Consider the following 20,134-nt stretch of genomic DNA (forward strand, 5'->3'; position numbering starts at 1 on the left):
AGTTGCTTGTCTGTTCATATGTGAAAACATTGAATTTGCAATGGTTTAGTGGAGATGGTCTTACATTGCTTAAAGTCACATTATTATAAGTAAGCCACCCAGATTGAAGTGCCTTACAAAAGAATATGTCATATTTCTGAAGTTGGAAATTAGTTGATATTGATGGTGTTACATCTTTCTGATATCACTATGTTATACAGACAATTACAGCTGGCTACTCACTGTACAACAGTAAGATTGGATGTTATGTTATGTGAATCATATTTCCCAGAGGTTGTTTCTTGTACTGTATACATATAAAATAAGACTGGCCCCAAAATAGAACCCTGAGGGAAACCACAGGAAGGAGGAAGGAACCAGATAGTGCACATTCAACAAATGAGACTCGCAAACAATAAAAACTGTCTTGCAAACAGACAAGTAAGCCAACTCGCCAGGTTTATAATAATTTGATTCAAAGTCATCTGAAGTTATTGGTACCAAATACAGCAAGAATCACAGAGGATTTGTTTGAAACAGCTCTCAATTGGCAGGCAAATTGCTGCTGTAACAGGGCAGTGTTGGTGCGATGATGATTTACACCAGTGTGAAATTATATTCCTCAAAAGGGGAACCAACTGCTTTTAAGGGATCTCAGCTTAAACATTACCAATAAATGCTGGATCTGAAATGGGTCTACTGCTAGAGAGAAAGTGTCAAGATTAGGTTTCTTGAGAAGAAGCTGAACCTTGGCAGATTTGATAGAGGTGGAAATTGCCCAAGTAATAAGCGTGCTATTAAAAATCAGAAGAATATCGTTACAGGTGCCATTGTGTCAGGTTCTTGGAAAAGCGCACTAAAGCACAGTAAGTCTCTACGGGTACTGAATGAATGGGTTTCAGCTCCACACTAGTATGACAGCTTATTCCACCATTTTATTTTTGCAGTTTAACACAGCTCAATTTTGTTACACTTGCAGTTTAATTTGTCAGTTTTTTTAAGCTTAAGTGAAAAACTCAGAAGTCATAAAGACCAAAGTAAAATAAATATTTTATAAAATAATATAAGATTAGATAAGATTAAATCGCACATATATGTAAATCCCTTGTTAGTGATTTTCGAATAACTTTTAATTGCACCCACTGCCAGAAGAGAAAAACTAATTAATAAAAAATACAATAGGCTTATGCTGCTGATTCAGCATTCTGCATAATGTTTTATATAATAATGTTTTACCATATTCAACAGTAGCACTCTACCTAAAGGGCTATTTCATTTGCACATGTAAATTAAATGGTTGATGGACAGAAGTTTTTAAGGTGTTTAAAATCCAATGGGGATTAAAAAAGTCTGCCTTTGTATTTAAAATCACTTTTTTGTCACCAAATAGATTTTTTGTTTCTACTGAAAGCATTGCATAACACTTATTTATCCAGTGTGTATACTTTGAAAGGGTAGTAGTGTAGTGTAGTAGATTATCTATTTTAGGTTAGTGCATTAAGACTGGCTTCTGGAATACAAAATCCAAATAATAATTCTGTAATATGTTACTCATGATACCTTTGGGGCCCAGCCTTTTTGGCTGGGGTCAGATTGTCCACCCAGCAGCTCAGAAAAAGTCATAGATATGAAAGACAGAGAGTGCTTTGTTTCTTTTGTGTTATTTTTTATTTTGGTGTTCCTTTAATTGTATTACATCATGGAAAGATATGATACTATAACATGGGTAAGTGGCCCAGTCTTTTCTGCAGCAAAATTTGATACACATCTTACATCTGAGTCATTTGTAGACCATTAGTCAACCAGTGAATATTATGTAGAAGTTTAAACTGTGGATAGCCATGAAGAGGTTTAAGTTTTATTCATATCCTCAGAGTGCTCTTAACAAGAACATTAAGCTCCTGCACACTGGACATCTTGCAAAGTTTACAGTTTTATTTCTGCATTGTACAAACTGTGTCCTGTGTCCATTGTACAAACTGTGATGATAACACATTGAACTTTGCAAGATACACAGTGGCAGGAGCTTAATGCACATGCACATATGCAAGGGCTTGCTTAGATACTGTTTCAAACCATGTCATAGTTTCTTGTGCGAATGTGATGTACTTGATAGAAGTGCTACTCTTTCAGAATTGCTGAGATGTGGGCCGAAGGACTGTGTGAACAATGTCGGTTTCACTTGAAATGCCAATGAAAACCTTGTGACTGCAGCAGTGAAGCTGCGCATTTTAAGCTGAAGGACATTCAGTGACCTGCTCAGTACCTTCATGTTTTAATGGCGCATATTTTAATAACTCTAACAGACATTTTTCGTACGAGCCTCTTTGGAGGTCTGTCAGCTAAGTTTGAGTTCACAATCTGCTGGTAATAGTATGGCTGAATATCTGTGTGACCTACAGTGCCTGCACTGTTCGGTCAACAGCCATGAAGTAAGAACTGCCTTACTCTATTGCCTAGAGGAATGAGCACGTGCCTCAATTGCTTAGTATGTTATAATTCTGTTATGATTTCAAATCATTGTAGCATATGTCCCTTTATTTAACCACGTATGGTTCATCATAATAGGAAGAAAATAACTTTAAGCTACAATGGATAATTGTGGCAGTTTGGTTTTTTGTAGGAACTTTAGTACTTTCGTAATTTTTGTGCTTTTTCTACCTCTTTACAGTATTGGCTAGACCCGTCGAAAACCCTGGCCGAGCACAAGGATTTGATAACAAGTAAGTGTTTCCTCACTACTTCTGCCCCTCAAACTGAAAATAAGTACTGCACTTCTCTGCAATGAGCATAATAAGCGTTTGTGATGTGTCAGCAGTGCGTGTGTGGGTGTGTGCGTACTTGCATGCATGTTTTTGATTCATTTGATGGGTGAAGTCAGTTCAACAGTGAGGAAAGAGTCTGCTTGATTTTGCTGTTATTGCTCATCCAGGCAGGCAGTTAAACTCAATAGTCCAGACAAGGAATGTGAATTTTCCTGTAATTAGGTTTTTGTATATACTGTGATTGCTGAAATTATAGGTTTTTCAGCACTTTTGCGTTTTACCATTATCTAGAAGGCATATTAATACTGATCTAAGTAATTGATTCACATGGAAGAATGAAATGTTTGGCCTCCTTTCCAGCCCAAAGACAATTATCTGTGAACACAGATATGCAAGTAACAACATTTCGAAACCAAATACAATCAGGCAAAATGTTTCATGGTGCCATCATTGCAATTTTAGATAACTCGCAGGAGGTGTTTAATTTAATCATTGTCATGTAATGAATTCTGATTGTCATTCTGCCTCAGACTTTTCTTGCTGTGCAGCTTCTAAAGGTTGAACTGAGACAGTCTACACAATCCAATTAATATCATTCAGTCTTTGAGAAAATTGGATTTTTTTCTTTTTTAAAAATAACTTTGGCAACAAACGTGGGGCTAAGCATGTCGAATTCTCACCCCCATGTGGAATGGCCAGTCATCTGCAACCACAGCCACACTAATGCTGTGATCTTGATTCGGGAGAGGGTAGGCATCCGTGTTTCTCACCCGAAACACGTGGTGTCACCAACTGCTTCTTTTCACATCACAAACTACAGCTAAGAATTGGAGAAAGATTCATGCATGGCTTTCACAGATAGCGATGAGCTAACGGCCGCAGTCAGGACTGGCGCAATCCAAAGCCTTCAGGCTCATCCATGCACCACAGCATGGTGCCTTAACCATCCTGCAGTCCTAAAATTTATATTCAAGTCAGCTTTGGCTTTGTACAGAATTATCTCATGTTCATTGTAAATCTGGGTGTCAGATACAACACCGTTCATTTGTTGTGAATCTGCTAATATCACCCATTACTGTACAAATGGAGCATATAGTGCTCATGAAATTGGATGCCTGTTGAGAACAGAGGAGGGGCACCTGACATTTTAATAACCTTGTGTGAACACATTGGTGACAGCATCAGTTGAAGAGGGATCAACAAACTTTACATTGCTGAGAATATTCTTCAACACTGCTCCTGCTCCTCAACAGTTTGTCATTGCAAAGAGAAACCAATGTTGATTCAGAACAAACAGATCAGCAAATGCACTGCAAACAGAAGACAAGGCTTCACATAATACAAAAATCACCCGGTTTAGGCTTTTGAAACCGGGATCCTGAGACAGTGGACCCTCAGAAGCCTGCAGGGCTCCCAACAGAAGGATCAGCCCCATCCACTGCTTTTGAGCTGCTGCTGTGCCCCACTTCCTGCAACGTCCTAGGCTGTGGGTGGCCATGAGATCTTGGAACCTGCTTCCGTGCTGTCCACCCGGGAGCAGCTAAACTCAGCCAACCCCTCTCATGCTGGTGCCATGGTCCAGCAGAGTCAGCCTCTATGGTCAGACCATGTGGTCTGTATGTGGCTGCCATTTGCCAAAAGGAACCTCACATAGGGTCTCCGTTTAAAACAATTATTTGGGGTTATAATTCAATTTACACAAGAGACTGACGTCTCAGTCACTACCTTTGGCAAAAACCAAGACAACATATTATAATCAAGAGTGCATTCCCTTTGTTGGTTATTGAGAAAAGGAGAAGAGAAAACATTTACAAGCATGCAGTTGTGCTGCAAATGTTGTCTCTGATGACCCAGTCCCTAGCAATTATGTAGCTTACGTGACAACTTTGACAATGTCTCAATCAGGGAAGAGCTACGAAGGCCGCCAGTCCTCCATGGAAGAAGTGGAATGCATTCTCTGTTCTCGCCTCAGCTGATTACATGTAGATCATATAAGCATCTGCTCCCGATTAATATTATTCAGGACATGACTATTTTAATGACAGCTCTTGACATTTCTCATTTTCCTCAACTTGCCTCGCCTTCTCTAGCTCTGAGTCCTCTAGCCCTGAGGTGATTAGGATTCTTGGTCTGCTTTTTTTAAATATGTGTTTAGGAGCTCATAGGTTCCTCCACAATATGTAATTATAATAGATTCCGTTTTTTATGTGCTTTGCCATACAGTGCCCTTAGATATGTGACTATTTCAAGGTTGAACTGTTGAATATTCTCTTTTATCACTGGAGCTCTGCAGTCAGTGAGAGGCTCCCATAACACTGGTGAAATTTGCTTTCAGATCAGTTCTAAAAAAGCAGGTGATATGAATATTTGATCGAAGGGCACCTCTGGTTCTTTTAACAGGCTACAATACACACCACTTGTTTAGAATGTATTTCATGTAGGCTTTTTTATATACCATTTATCTATAAATACACATTCCATCTACTGCCTTCTAATCATATGTTTTTGGAGATCTCTGTTTTCTCTCTGGATATACTTGTGTCATCATAATGAATCATTAAAACTTGCTTTTTTATTTTTCTTTATTTTCACCTACCCATCCTAATACATCTGAGGTTCTCCCTTTCAGGTAGATGGCAGGTGTATTTCTGTGTTTTTTTTTTTTTAACTCCATGACTGCTTTCAGTGCTTTAGAATGTAATCTCAGTATGGTTCCTCAGCAGGACCTCCTTATACTCTCTACTTCGGTGTGAAGTTCTACACGGAGGATCCTTGCAAGCTCAAAGAAGAAATAACAAGGTAGTCATGTCTTTCATATGAGGAAAATATATTACTGTTTTATGTGTCTCCGTTGGGTCAGAAAGGGGTCCTGCTGGCTATGGAACCAGATCTTTTTTTTCTGAATTTCATTTCACAAATAGCACACTGCATAGAGAGATTAATATACAGAGATTGCTTACAAGTATATTGCGCACAGCAGTTTTCTGGTGTTATTGAGTTGTTGATAGCATGCATTGTGCGTTTGAGCTCTACTTGAGCAAAAAAAATGAAAACGTGAAACAGCAAGCAGAAAAAAATGTAGGCTACCTGGTTGAAAATGGCAAGGTCTCCACAAACTGATGATATTAATTAAAGCTTAGAGTTTAGTAAAAACCAAATAATTACATTTTATTGCTCTATATTGTATACCATTGTGCTCAGTATATTTTTCAAGCTGTTTAGCAATTTAGAAGGAATATGTGGTATAGTGAATGCCTGGCATTGTGCCGTGTTGTAAGTGGTGTTGCGTGTTGTGTGATGGTGGCCTGTTAAAGGCACTGACACTGTGTAACTGACCTCTGTCTGTGCTGTCAGGTACCAATTCTTCCTGCAGGTGAAGCAGGATGTTCTGCAGGGCCGCTTGCCCTGCTCCTCCACAGTCAGCGCACAGCTGGCAGCCTACGCCATCCAGTGTGAGTGAGCGCCGCTGCCCCCGCGCAGCCCTGCCCTGCCCTGCCCCTCGAGATTAGAGCTGTGCTGTGCAGCATCTGCTCTGTCTCTCTCTGCGCTAAGAGGAAGCACTATGCTCTGAGCAGGAACGCCACCTCCTCTAATTCACTCTCTGTCTGCCATATGGGCTGGCAGGAAGAGAGGGGAGTGTGTGTGTGTGTGTGTGTGTGTGTGCGTGCGTGCGCGTGTGTGTATGCGAGTGTGTATGTGTGTGCGTGTGTGTGGGGATGGACTTAAGTAGGATCGCTGCAGCAGCAACTAGCTGAACCAACTAGTGCCAATACTGTACAGTCAATAAAATCAAAATCTAGGCTTATAACACATTGATTTAATGTCATGCTCAGAGTTATTTTGAGCAGTGTCTATCAGAGATTTTAGCCCGTTTTCTTATTATTTTTTTTGCTGCTAGAGGTATGTCCCTTATTTTCCTGTTCTGTCCCTTCCTTCACAGCTGAGCTGGGGGATTATGATCCCTACAAACACATGGCAGGCTACGTGTCGGAGTACCGCTTCGTCCCGGATCAAAAAGAGGAGTTGGAGGAGGCCATCGAGCAGATTCACAAAACTATAACGTAAGGAGCTGATAAAATGCTAATCCAAAACCCTCTCACAGCAGATTATGGATTATGTTTCCCAGCAGCCCATGCTTTACTGCCTAACATCCATAATTAAAATAAGTGAATTTGCTATTTGAAGTGTCATTACAAAGGTGTACTTATTATGGCCTTATTTGAGCAAATTAAAGGTTCTTGACATTTTTTAAATTAATATAACAGCAGAAATAGTGATATATACAATTTTAGTATAGCACAAGCACAGCATGATTACACATTGCTTATACTGAGCGCTTATAGCAGTAACATGAATCCAAAACCCAGGGAAGCTATACATCCTACTAACTATTTCACCCTCTGGCTACAACTGATGCCCTTGTAATACAAGCTGCTGGCCGACTGCAGTTGAAAGACCCTCTCAGGTCATTATAGTGATGACGCATTCTCAGTCCATCTACTTGCATGCCAGGTTGGATGTGCAAGAAATAAACAACTTTTTAATAAATAAATTTAAAAAAAGAAGATCTGTGGCATAGACTCAATGGATAGATTCCCTGATTCCTATGAATGAGCGCTCTTGTGCTTTGTGCTGCACACTTCTGGACAGCAACTGACCCCAATTCCAAGACAGTCAGGACCCTTTGACCCTCATTAACCTGCTGTGTTATTACCGGCCTTCATTTCTGTGTCAGCATAATGCTCACTAATTACAATAAACACACAGTGAACAGGCACAGGCTCTGCTTGCCACTACTGTCGCTCTCTAGTGGAATGCCATTGCTACTGCTACTTACTACCATGGGAGCTAGTGATGAGTGAGATGGCCCTATGAGCAATGAGCATTCAGTCACTGGCATGTTTGAACCAATAAAAACCTTTTGTTCACAACAGCAAAACGCAACGATTAGTCATTGATATGGTGAAGCTGTGAAGCCTCATTCTCCATTCACAACAATCCACTCTGAGGGAGTGAATGGCCTAATGAGGGACACAGTCCTAAAGCAAATGTACAATATTTGGTGCCTAAATGGAAAGCACAAAGTACCAGTCAAAGGCAGGAACTATAATTATATTTTATAGGATCATGCAGAGCGAAGAAAATGATGTTCGGAATATGTTATCCTAAGCTGACAAAGAAAATAAAATGCATGTTGAAATAGGCAATAACTGACTTAATTGCATTCCGTGCTTTGATTTTGAATTGTGCGTTTATCTCTACTGTGTTATTGTGGAGCAGCCCTTCATTGATTTCAAGATATTTGATTTAAGAGGTTGTTTTTCAGAGTAAGTATATAAGACAGCTATTCATCTGCCTTATTTAAATTCTATTTGCATTACATTTATTGTCTCAGCCTGAAAAAATAGCTTCAACAGAAGGTTATACAATCCCTGTTCTGTGTCAGTAAAAGTGGTGTGTATCATCTGAACACACTTTCTTTCATTAGCATATCAACTCATCTCTACAGAGAAATGGGAAACTTTTTTTAAACAAGTACCTTGGGATCATTATCTTGCTTCATCTCAATGTAAAGATGGCTGGTTTTTGAACATTGGACTACACACTGGCAGTTTGTCCTTACATATGGGAGCGAGACGCACCATCATACTATTTAAACAGTCCTCAGACAGTAATACAGGTCCTGCCAGGCATGAGTCTGATGCCACTCACAGGCCCAGTGCCACAACAATCCTGGCACCACCTCAATTGAGCTTCTCCATTATGGAGAGGAATATATATGTAAGGCCTCTACCCTCGCTTCTATTGTATACACTGCCCATGAATATTGATTCCCGGTATGAATTATGAATTAGGAGTAACTGTATTTTATCTCTCTTGGCCGACCCCCAGCTGCTGAGGAAAAGGGAGAGAGGACGACCTTATCTTCCGCAGAAAGGTCGCTTGCTTCCTTCAGACCATGCTTTTGACAGATCCGGAGGGAACTGTTTTTATTTTCTTTTGCGTAGACTTAGCATTAATACTTCATAAAGATCGACCTTTCCTTTCACGGCCACCTCCTCTGGGAATTAAAGAGCAGGTGCTCTTTTATTTCACGTGGTTTTCTTCCGCAATGTTTTCTTTTATTTATTTTTTTTTCTTTTCTTTTCTTTTTTGGCTGCTGGATATGACATGCCACATTAATTCAGCGGTCTTTTGAAGTTCCTCTCTCCTGTAGACCTGGATCAAATCCAGACTCAGAAAGAGAAGGCGATCAGCCAGCTGACTTGTGCCCACGTAGCCAAATAAACCACCAGAGAGTTGGATTAAACGGCAGCTTCTGTGATATGTTTTAACCACAGGGGTTGGAGTTTTAGATTGGATTTTTTTCCCCCCTCCTCACACAGAGGGTTATTTCTGTTAAAGCCTGACTCAGTCTCAGGAAGGGTGGCTCTGGACAGATGATTTTCCTCCGCCTGTATACTCCCCTTCCTCTGACCAGCCAAAATACTTTCCCAGTATTCTCCACAGTCTCTATTATTCCTACCTACTTCTGTCTAATCAAACCAGCGCAGGAAACAGTAAAACACCAATAAACATCATTTAAGAGTGAACCTGACAATGTTAATTGACAAAATTGCAGTATAATTATGTTGAAGCCATTGCATTAATGGCATATTCAGTGTTGTGAATAAGATTTATTTTAGAAAGAAAAGTAAAGCTGGGTTTTACTAGACAAATTTACAGCAAATAAAGTTCTCACTATTGACACTTGTGCTGAGAGAATTAGGATGAGTTAGTGACTTCATGCCAGTTTGTGGCACCATTGTTCAGTTTGGCTGAGTTTTGGTATTCACCAGATCAACTTATTTTTCTAATTTTTTTAATTAAATTAATTGCAGCAAAGTTCTATTCAAAAGGCACCTCAATCAATACCTTCCAAGAAAGAACGTTTAAGAAAAAAGTTGAGAAAATTTAATTCCATTATTCCTTATTACAAGCTCACAAAAATGTGTAGCACAGTCAAGGCGCAATGAGGGCCAGATTCATGAATGAGTGTATTACATTTTTTTAAAAGGAAGTTGACATAATAGCACTGACTAAAATGAAACATGACAAACAGTCACATAGAGGCTGTTTTCAAAAGAATATTGATATAATTCGCTTCCCTTATAATAATGTAAAAACATCTCATCATTTGCTTCTGTTACAACATCAAATGTGACTATTGTTTAAATAACTGAAAATAATTGTCATTGAATGGGCGTTACAAATAGTTCCCTCTCATTTTAAGGTCACGCACAGTCTGTTTATTTATGCTGTGTTGTTTGGTTTTGAGCTGTGTTTGAAAATGGAAAATTTCATGACTCTTGGACATGAAGTCTCCAGGAAGGAATGGTAATAAACTGCAAAATAAGAATTGATCGACCCTCAGCTGAAGCTACTGAGCATGAAACAATAGCATTGAGATCTATACCTGAGATTCAGGGTCTCCCATAATGTGTACAAAAGGCAGAGAGCTAAAGCTTCAACCCTCCAGTTCTTCTCCAGTACTTCAGCTTAATGAAATAATGGCTCACCAGTCCCTCATACACTGTTATGGCAGCCTGTGGCAATGAAGCCCAATGGCCATCCAGTGATAGATGTCAAAAATAAATACTGTGAGGTCTGAGTTTGTGCAGAAATGTGTGGTAAGATTCTGTAATTTATTTCCAAGACCTCCACAGAGTCTCCTGGTCTCAGATCAGTGGTTCGGATTCAGGATATGCTCCCTCATTTTTCTTTGCCGTCTGACACCATCTACTTGCTGCACTAGTCACCCAATCAGGCCCAGACTTCAGCCCTGATTAAAGGGATCAATTTGCAGGACTCATGGCTCCCCCGAGCTTCAGGAAGCACTCGTAAATAACTACTCTCTCCTCTCACTACTCTATATTTATAACAGCACTGAAGAGAGCATCAGTGATCATTTTCATCCCCACCTATAAATGGATGGATGGAAATTCACAAAGCAACATTTTTCTCTGCAAGTAAGGAGAAAATGAGGCGTGTGACCTTCTCCAAGGTCGCACGTCAACCCGACACCCAGGCGGAGTAGAGTCACTGCTATCTTAATCATGCGAGGCATGGATGTATGATGCCAAGAAACAAATGAACAATAGAGGTCATATGTTTTTCCCCAAACCTCAAGCATGGTGAGGAAACATTTGTGTATTGAGATTCTTATAGCAGGGCCAGCTCTAGGCAGCCATACCAGCCAGCCAGCAGCCATACCACCATGCAAGGGCATAATTTAAGGGGGGGGGGAATAGGGTTACAACCCCCCAATAATACAAAACAGGCCAAATAACTCCCAGTAATATAGCATGATGATGATAAAAAAAATAATTTCAAATACTAAAGATGGAATTTCATGATGTGATTGGAATATACTGATCAATAAGACTGAAAGTTTGTCACAAAAGTCGCAGGTGCCACGCATTCTGTGACTTTCCCAATTTTTTTGTGCCATTTCCGTGATGTCCTCAGTTTTTAGATTTTTAGTTTTTAGACCAAATGAAGGAATGCATTTCATCCATGGTAATTTCCCCCCAGTCTGTGATCACATTTCACATTCTAGTTCCACCCAATGACTGCTCCCCCAGCATTCTCACCGAGGGTGGCACAAAGGCAAGAGTCAGGCCTGACTCACAGTCTGCAAAATAAGCCAAATAATTTCCTCTCACCATAATGCACATTGGTATAAGCAATAATGTAGTACTGAGTACATGTGTTTTCTGGAGAAATTACCTCACTCGGTGCTTGAACACACACCTGTTAATCAGTAATTGCCCAACACACTGACTCAGACCATAGGTCTGTTCATTATTTTCTTGAATGGAATTCAAAGAACTTGGAAGCGTATCTTTACTAAAGGCAAATAAGTTAATGATTAAGTTGTGAAAAGGTGAAGGTATTTTGTTTTGTGTTTCGTGACTATTATGAAACTATGCAGCTTGTTTAAGACTTGAAATGTGGGAGATAAATCATATTCCACATTTGCTGTCCAGGTCAGACCCTTCCCTTGTCCAAACAGTTATTGTAGAGCAGTACCTAATGCTGCTTCCTTCGCACACATTGTGTCTCTGCTAACACCAACACGGAACTTTCCTCTCACCTTGTGCTATATTTATGAAGCCTTACGCAATCTTGAACGTGCTTCTAATCTGTCTTCTGCTGAAATGTGTTTCAAGAGAGCTCTGTCCTTACAATGCGACAAATGCAACAGGACAACCTCCTCCTCTTTTTTTCTATTTAATTTGGAACCAATTAGCAGCAATGGCTGTCAAGTGCCACAGTGCCACCCTCCCCCGTGCCCGGGGTACTGTGGCTGAAGAGCGTGCCGTCCCCTGGTACACTTATCACTGAGCCAGTTTACACTCCGCAGGCCATACGACTCACTAAAGGAGGGAGATAAAACTCAGAGAAGCAGCGGTAGCCTGTTATAAAGGGCACCTACTGTGTCAGGGGGTACCATTGCAGCAGCGTCCCAAGGAATCGTGGCTGAGTGAATTCACACTACCCCTGGTGGAATGAGGTCGTCTGTAGCATTGAAGACAAAATGAATTGAATATTATTTAATGCCCTTTTTTTAAATTGCTGATGATAGAGGAGGCTCTGGCATTCTTTACGATTGCTTGATCTGGGTACTCCTCCTAAGAGTGAGGCTCTTCTTTTGTAGTGCTGGTGCGTTTGATTTATTTTATGTGATCTATGCATGTCACCATATATCCTCTAATAGGGAACTCTGGAGAGAGGAATTCTCCCTTCTCTTTCTTCTGTCATAAATCACTGTGTCCTGGAATGCATGGCACAGTTACGGCTGTTGACTAAGGGAGGTTGGAGTATGATGGTTTGATTTAGAGTGTTTATGTGCAACGGCATCCCAGTATGTAGAGAGATGCACATCAGTGTGAGGAATAGCGTGCTTCTGACAGACTGGCTAGGAGAGAATGACCAGAGAAGTACAGCATGCTTGGAAACATTGTGTGATGCGGTGGGCCCATTGTGTCTTACTGCATTTAGTCTTTTTAAATGCTGCTTATCAATAAGTGGACAATGGCTATACCGTCACACCAACATTAGATTCTTATTTACATGCAATGGCCTTGAGCCTACTCCACATAGAGAAATAATGTTATAGTGTCATAAATTTAGGGCGTTCAATTAATTTTAGATCTATGAAATGACTTCATGGAAAATGGTCTGTTCAGCGGTTTTTATGGTAATTTACTACTTTGCGGAAGAGAAGATAACTGAGATCAGAAGCAGTTATAGGTGAAAGAAGCCTTTTTCAGCCATAAATTTAATTCACTCGACTGTATACTGCACAGTGGAATTTGTGCTGAGTAATTTAATGTTCTCAGTATAAAACTGGCATGATTTATACCTGATGTAAGCTAATCCTGCCACATAAATTAATGCATCACTGCTACTGAAAAATACAGAGAGATCCAATCCAGAAATGATACATCTAAAAAGATGAAAAACTTAAGACAAGTTTTTAAGCAATTTATAAGACAAGAAGCCAAAATTCTAATAATTTTACATACCGTATTAAATAGTGATGAAATGTGCAATATTTTATTACCAATAAATGTGTGTGTGTGTGTGTGTGTGTGTGTGTGTGTGCGTGTGTGTGTATGTTTTTCAGACAGCTTTCATATTAAGCTGTATTGTTACTTCTTAGTCTGCATCAATGTTTTATCATTTCAATGGAAATATATAACGAAAGGCTGAATGTTTTAGATGTTTTGCTTGTCAAGTTGTATTTTTACATTGTTAATCATTGAAAAACTAATTAAGCCCAACTTCTGAGTTTCCTGCAGTGTGTTACTGTGTGGCCCGTGGGTTGGGACCAAATGCAAGCTTTTGAAATGATACAAAGATGTATTCACTAATGAGATAACCTTTTCTGCTGCAGGGGTCAGGTTCCCTCCGAGGCTGAAATTAATTATTTAGGAATTGCCAAAACACTGGACATGTATGGAGTCGACCTTCACCCTGTATTTGTAAGTCTACTTTACCCAGAAAAAGGCAACTGTTGGAATATGAAAGATGGAGAATGGCTTGACTTAAACAGCTGCACAACAATTACAAAGAAAGCTCAATTTAAGCTTCAGGGATGTTCATGCTGTCGGAAATTGTGGCCATTTTATGATCTTTGTATTGATTCTGGTCATTTTAAAAGCTGATGACAGCCTTTTGTACATTGCATGTTTTTTCAAAGATCGTATGGTGTGATGGCTTAATTGGCTTATTCATATTTTGCAGGGAGAGAAGCAGTCTGAATATTTTCTAGGATTAACACCTGTAGGAGTTGTTGTTTACAAGAACAAAACACAAGTGGGGAAGTACTTCTGGTGGGTATTATTGTGCATGAACAGGTCAGGGAGCTGTCAATGGAAGAATGAGAGATACTGTGTCGTGGGAATTAATCTTATCAAATCAAACTTAAGTTGTAGAACAAAGGGTTGTTTTCTTCATTTGGGTCACATTTAAATTTAATAGCAATGTTCAGCAGGTTTACATTTCCAAACAGATCGCAGCAATTGATGTTTCTGCATATCAAACCTTGTGATCAGTCATTTTCAAATGCACTCAAGGCATTAAAGCACATTATTTTTTTTTCATTTCAGGCCAAGGATCACAAAAGTGCATTTTAAGGAAACACAATTTGAGCTTCGAGTCATGGGGAAAGATGTGAGTTATCCTTTGTTGTGTGTATGTAGGCTATAGTTATTTTAAACATAATTTGTTTTCACTGAAGCATGCAGTCCGTGCCGTGGAGGCCTCAGTATGACACACGCTCAGCCGTAGCACCATCTTGGGAGAGATCCTTCCAGGCAGCAGGGTATTCCCAAACTCACCGCACAATAACAGCTTCTCCGGCTGACTGGGCACCCGTATTCTGTCCGTGCCAGCTGTGCCCAGTCCCCCCTGTGCACACAGCCACTGCTGGCTGTGTGAATTTAGGAGGTCATGCCTGCTAGTGAAATTGAGGGAGGACGATACAGCGATGAGCTGGGCCTGGAATTATGATTGGGCTTTCTAAATTTGGTGAAATGAAATGGTGTGTTTAGAGAGCGAGAGAGAGAAAGAGAGAGAAAGTCATGTCACAAGCTGCAAAGAAATCCAGAATCACTGAAAGCATTCAAGCTTATTTCAAATGAAACGGGTTTATATTTTGTTCGTTTATCCTCTTGTTTGTTTGAAGTTAATTATTTCCATGGACCTAAGGGCATGGACCTTACGCATGAGTTTTCTCAGCACACTCATATGAATAAAACCTGCCATTGTGGGAAAAAAGACACTCACTCCAGGCTGTGTTTGAGGGGAAAACTGCATATTTGATGATAATTTATTTTTCATCCCCTTGTTTATTTGTGACAGCATGGCACTTGAAAAACAGCCCTCAGTATGCTACTATTGATGTTAAAGTCAGGAAATAATATTTACGATGCTTAAATCTGATAAATTCCTGTAATTAAATTTTATGTTTTGGCTCTGATCCCTAAATTAAGCTGAATTTCTGAAGATTCACTTCTCGAGTTCGCTTTTAAAAAGTAAAGGACAACTGTTATGTAATAAATCCATCCACTAATAAATGTTTTTTTTTTTGAGAATTTTTGTGCATACTACTGCATGGACAGTGTTTATATTTGTGTAACATATTACCCATCCCCTAAAAAAATGTTTTGTTTATGTTGTCAGTAATGAAAAAAACGCATGAAAAACTAGCTTGGACTTCATTTACTGTACCTACATTTCCTCAATAAAAGGAAAGGGCTTTTGGCACCAAGTTTACTACAGATTATTTATATTCTGGCTTCCAGTTTAGGTTTGTTTCATTTCAAATCGGAAAATGTGATCAAGCATTCAATCAAATCATTTGCAATCAAGTTTCTTTGTCTAGTCCACAGTCTTTTCATTTGCCTTTCCCATTTGCTTGCAATCGACTGGGCACAGCGGTTCTCTGGATGTACTGGTCTGATGGGAAAAGCAAAATTGATGTTTTATGCTCTTGCTTTGGCTATTATGTGGTGCTTTCACTAATTGGTTGAAAAATAATTTTGTATATTACAGCCATTTAGCAGATTCTCTTACTCAGAGCGACTTACATAATTTTCACATTTACATTACATCTATTTATACAGCTGAAGCAATGTAAGTTAAGCATCTTGCTCAAGGGTACAATGACAGTGTCAAACCTGGGAATTTAATTTGTGACCTTTAGGTTACAAGACCAGCTCCTTACCCTTACACTCCCTTAGGATATATGTATTAAGGGACATCTGGAGAACAGTGTTAACATGCTCAATTTAATTATTTGTTTTTCACCAGTTCTTTTCCAGTTGGAAAGAATTGGAAAGTGCATCTACTTTTATACCGCACACAATTTAAATTTTTTAAATTAAGGTTCATGTCCTTGCAGTCCCTAGTTTTCCCCTTTATTGTGGTCTTGTGGTTATTGTTTTAATTCACAGAATGATGCATTTATGCCACTGTAAAATGGTTGCAGATTTGGTACTGAAAGAACTGACCCAAACCTCCATTTCAATCATACAAATGCCCTAAAACTGCCCTCTGTATGACAGCAGGAGAGACAGAGATTGACACTGAGATACATGGGTAGCACCATTGCCTTAGCTAGCAGTAATCCTCCGTGTCATTCTCATTTGGATATTTCTTTCCCCGGACCACACCTTATCACCTTTTGTTTTATTTGATTCCCATCTCATCTCAATGGGATAATGGAATGCATTAGATTCCAACAGCAAGAACTGTAATTCCTCACAATTCTATTGTCTGCAATCTGCAATGTCTTGGCACTCTTGAGACCTTCATAATACATACATGATAATGCAGCCAAAAGCAAAGAGATGCACTGTGGGTGTGCCTCTGTGAAACCATCACACTGCCATAACATGAATGAAACATGCAGCTTCGGGGGCATTGGGGTGAGAATTTAAATGTTTAATTATAACCCTGGGGCAGAAAGAGTCCTAAATGTGGCTCACCATGTCCAGTGAAGCAGCAGGAAATTTCATTTAAACGTGAGTGGATTTCATTATATGGTCTCCCTCAAATATTGATGAAGGTTTTCCTACATTAAAAGGCACATTAAAGCTTGAAATAGTTTAGCAGGTTTGATCTCCTCTTAGGGGGAATATATTAAAATGGTTTAGGAAAATGGAGGGATTTTCAAATCATTTCAAATAAAAACAGTCCTTGCTTTTTGAGTTGTAAAAAATTATCTGGGAGCAATGATCAAAGACCCCATCAGCTACTTGTGATCAGTAGACATCTATACATGCAAATGTAATGTTTGGAGAAATACAGTTTAATCATATGGTTGGCACACATGGGATGTAGATTTTCCTTCCAGCCAATCATGCAGGTAGACAATATTAGCATACAATATAAGTATTCAGGTATACTACTATAGGCAGTACACATTCTTTGCCTTGTATTAATGATGAATTCAATATCCTAATCAATTTGTAAACAGGACATATTGCATATGGTGTTATAGGCTAATGCAAATCCCCCTTGACAACTTCATTGTTTTTGCTACAGAATTAGAGCTGTAACATGTTCAGCGATGTTAATGCTGCACGTGTTAGTAGAAGCAGTTTTAGATGGGTTGGTTCATCTGTTTCTTTTCATTTGCAGTGTAACGAGACATCGTTCTTCTTCGACGCGCCCAATAAAACAGCGTGTAAACACCTATGGAAGTGCTGCGTGGAACACCACACATTCTTCAGGTGAGGGAGAGAGCGGCGGTGCACCGCTGTCGATCGGTCCCGGGTGTGTGGAATCCAACTCCAGGCCCTGCGCAGGCAGGAGCTGCGGAGGTTTGCTCAGTGAAATCAGACCTGCTCGTCGCTTCAAGGAGCCCGCACTCGTGCAGCCGGCTGGCGATCGCGTTATTGCATCCCCCAACTGCGAAACCGCAGGAGCCTGGCTTTCCGTCGCTCGTTCACGCGTGAAACCGCGGATTTGCCCGTTAGGTGCTGTGGAGGAGGATAAGGGCTTGACAGGTTACTCGTGGGAGTGCTCCACCCGCCTTTAAATGTGGCCGGTGTCTGGGAGAGTGTAACGATGTGATAACTAATGAGGTAATGAGCACATTGCGAGGTGGCTGAAGAGCTGCCTGCGAGTCGCTAATGCGCAAACGAGGGAAAAAGCCTCACCTTTGCCGGCTTAATCAGGTCATGCCGTTCAAAACAAAACCTGCTGGTACCTACGCAAGAGTGGTTATTTAATGGCTCGTTGCCGTTGAAATGCTCAATTTTACATCTGATGCATTCTCTTTACCCAAAGCTGAATGCTTGAATTCATTGAGAGCCAGAAACAAAATTTTTCAAGTATATTTTTTAAGTACGTGATCGAACAGAGTTTCTGGGATGTCATGCAAGCTTTTGGCATGGTGTACTGAGGGACATATTTTACACTGTGGGAAATAGGTTGTTTAACCTTTCCAGTGGGCACAGAAAACAGCTTTATTGTCATTATTATTATTATTATTATTATTATTATTATTATTATTATTATTATCAAATCCTTGAGGAAGGACCTTCATCTGAACTGTTTCTAAAGCTTAGTAAATTAAAATTTTAAATGTAATAAAATAATTACATTTTGCTATACAACTGTTCAGATGATTCTTAAATCTGGTACCAAATATGTCATAGTTCTGAGCCTTAAACACTGAAAATGCAAATCCTATTTCAATGTTGCTATAGATATAAATTTGACAAAATTACATTTGTTGCACAATTTATTATTATTATTTTTTTTGTTCTTCAGAATGCCAGAAAATGATTCCAACTCATTGACAAGAAAACTGACTAAATTTGGTTCCCTGGGATCAAAGCATCGCTATAGGTGAGCAAGCAGCTGTTCCCTTCAAATAGAGACATGCAAAGTGATTCACTTTTCTAACAGTTTCACTTTTCAGGACAAATGGAGAATAAATTCAGGTCATTTGTTGGAAACTGAAATTCACATTTTAATCTTAAATGATCTCTTGATTAATAACTACTGAAGGAGAAACTTAAAGAAAAAGTTAGAAAAGATGGCATCATTTTAGACGGCGTACGGAATTAAAAAAAAAACTTTACAAGGGCAAAAGTCAAAGGTGGTGGTCCAACAAAGGAAGTTATATTAACTCCAATAGAAGTAGAGGTGGAAAAATTCCTGTAAAATGAGCAGGTTGTGGGGGTGGATGGAATTGACATGAATGAACGTGCAATGGGAGAAAGGCACTGTGCGTATGATGGTAAAATTGAATTCACAATTCATTATATACCCTACTGAACACATATGCAGAACAATTGTTTAAATTGTTTAAATTCAGAACTCTTTTATCATAGTAACTGCTAGCTGATGACTTCAATAGAAGTCTAGCGTCCTTTCAATAAACCAAATATAATTTCATATTATATCTGAATATAAGTGAGAAGTGATTAGTAGAAACGTGTGAAACGCATTTTATATCCTATCTCCTCTCCAGAGTTGTATGCATCAGAGGATGCATTTGTTCAGCCGATGCAGCCCACAAGGGAAACTGATTTGACTGCTGAGAATGTGCCTACAGCCTGCAGCCGTTCCCTGGCATCCTGTGCGTCAGCCATAGGCTATATCAGCGCACACAAATAGCTGCCTGCTTTCAGTTCTAAAAATTCTTATGCAATGAGGGGAGTCACAATTAATGCATGCTGTAGCACATTATATGGAATACTTATTGCCTAATTTACATAATATCCACTCCAGTTATACATATGTACGAACACATTTAACTTTACATCAAAAGGAAAGTCTCAGAGTGACATAATCCCTGAAAATTACATCCTAATAATTCTGATCCATTGCGACCATTCAGTAAATCCAACGTCAATATTGCGATTTTGTAGCAACTGCTTTTGCGTCAGAAAAACAGTCGCAATCCTTTTGTGAATCTGGCCCATTGTCTTTGTGTGCTTGCATGTTAAAGATTAGGCAACAAATATTGAACTTTATATGCTGTAGTGAATTTAAGTCAGGTTCTGAGTGGTTGATCATCATCATTTGATTGTGAACATTATACTAATGTGAAGATAAGCATTTCAATGTTCCAAATTTTTTATAAAAATGCTACATTTCAAATTATATTGAAAGTGATTTCCAGGAATTCAAGATTGAATTCAAAACGGCACTCTTCATTCCATTTGACTAGCATAGGAAAAATTAAACATTGCCATGTTACCCATCACCACACAAAACAAATTTCTAGAACAGTATATGTATACTTGATCCAGGATGGTTGTAGGGTATATACATTCTCATCAAGTTTGTACAGTATTTATTACAATAAAAAAGATGTATTG

At 39.3% G+C, this 20,134-nt stretch overlaps 1 protein-coding gene across 6 annotated transcripts in view; it reads left to right on the plus strand.

The window, feature by feature from the left end:
* epb41l4a (erythrocyte membrane protein band 4.1 like 4A) overlaps window positions 1-20,134 on the plus strand; it is a 74,179-nt gene that overhangs the window by 37,273 nt on the left and 16,772 nt on the right. For 4 of the 6 annotated variants that reach the window (XM_064309335.1, XM_064309336.1, XM_064309338.1 and 1 more), the window contains 9 exons: window positions 2,651-2,702; window positions 5,465-5,543; window positions 6,099-6,196; window positions 6,685-6,805; window positions 13,687-13,774; window positions 14,037-14,125; window positions 14,402-14,465; window positions 17,439-17,530; window positions 18,576-18,653. In XM_064309335.1, the coding sequence (XP_064165405.1) occupies window positions 2,651-2,702; window positions 5,465-5,543; window positions 6,099-6,196; window positions 6,685-6,805; window positions 13,687-13,774; window positions 14,037-14,125; window positions 14,402-14,465; window positions 17,439-17,530; window positions 18,576-18,653 (761 nt within the window). Of the gene's footprint in view, window positions 1-2,650; window positions 2,703-5,464; window positions 5,544-6,098; window positions 6,197-6,684; window positions 6,806-13,686; window positions 13,775-14,036; window positions 14,126-14,401; window positions 14,466-17,438; window positions 17,531-18,575; window positions 18,654-20,134 lie in introns of those variants that run through there. The other 2 variants (XM_064309337.1, XR_010325585.1) reach the window with 2 other exon arrangements.

The sequence above is a fragment of the Anguilla rostrata genome, chromosome 14 (assembly GCF_018555375.3).
Source record: "Anguilla rostrata isolate EN2019 chromosome 14, ASM1855537v3, whole genome shotgun sequence".
NCBI lineage: Eukaryota > Metazoa > Chordata > Actinopteri > Anguilliformes > Anguillidae > Anguilla > Anguilla rostrata.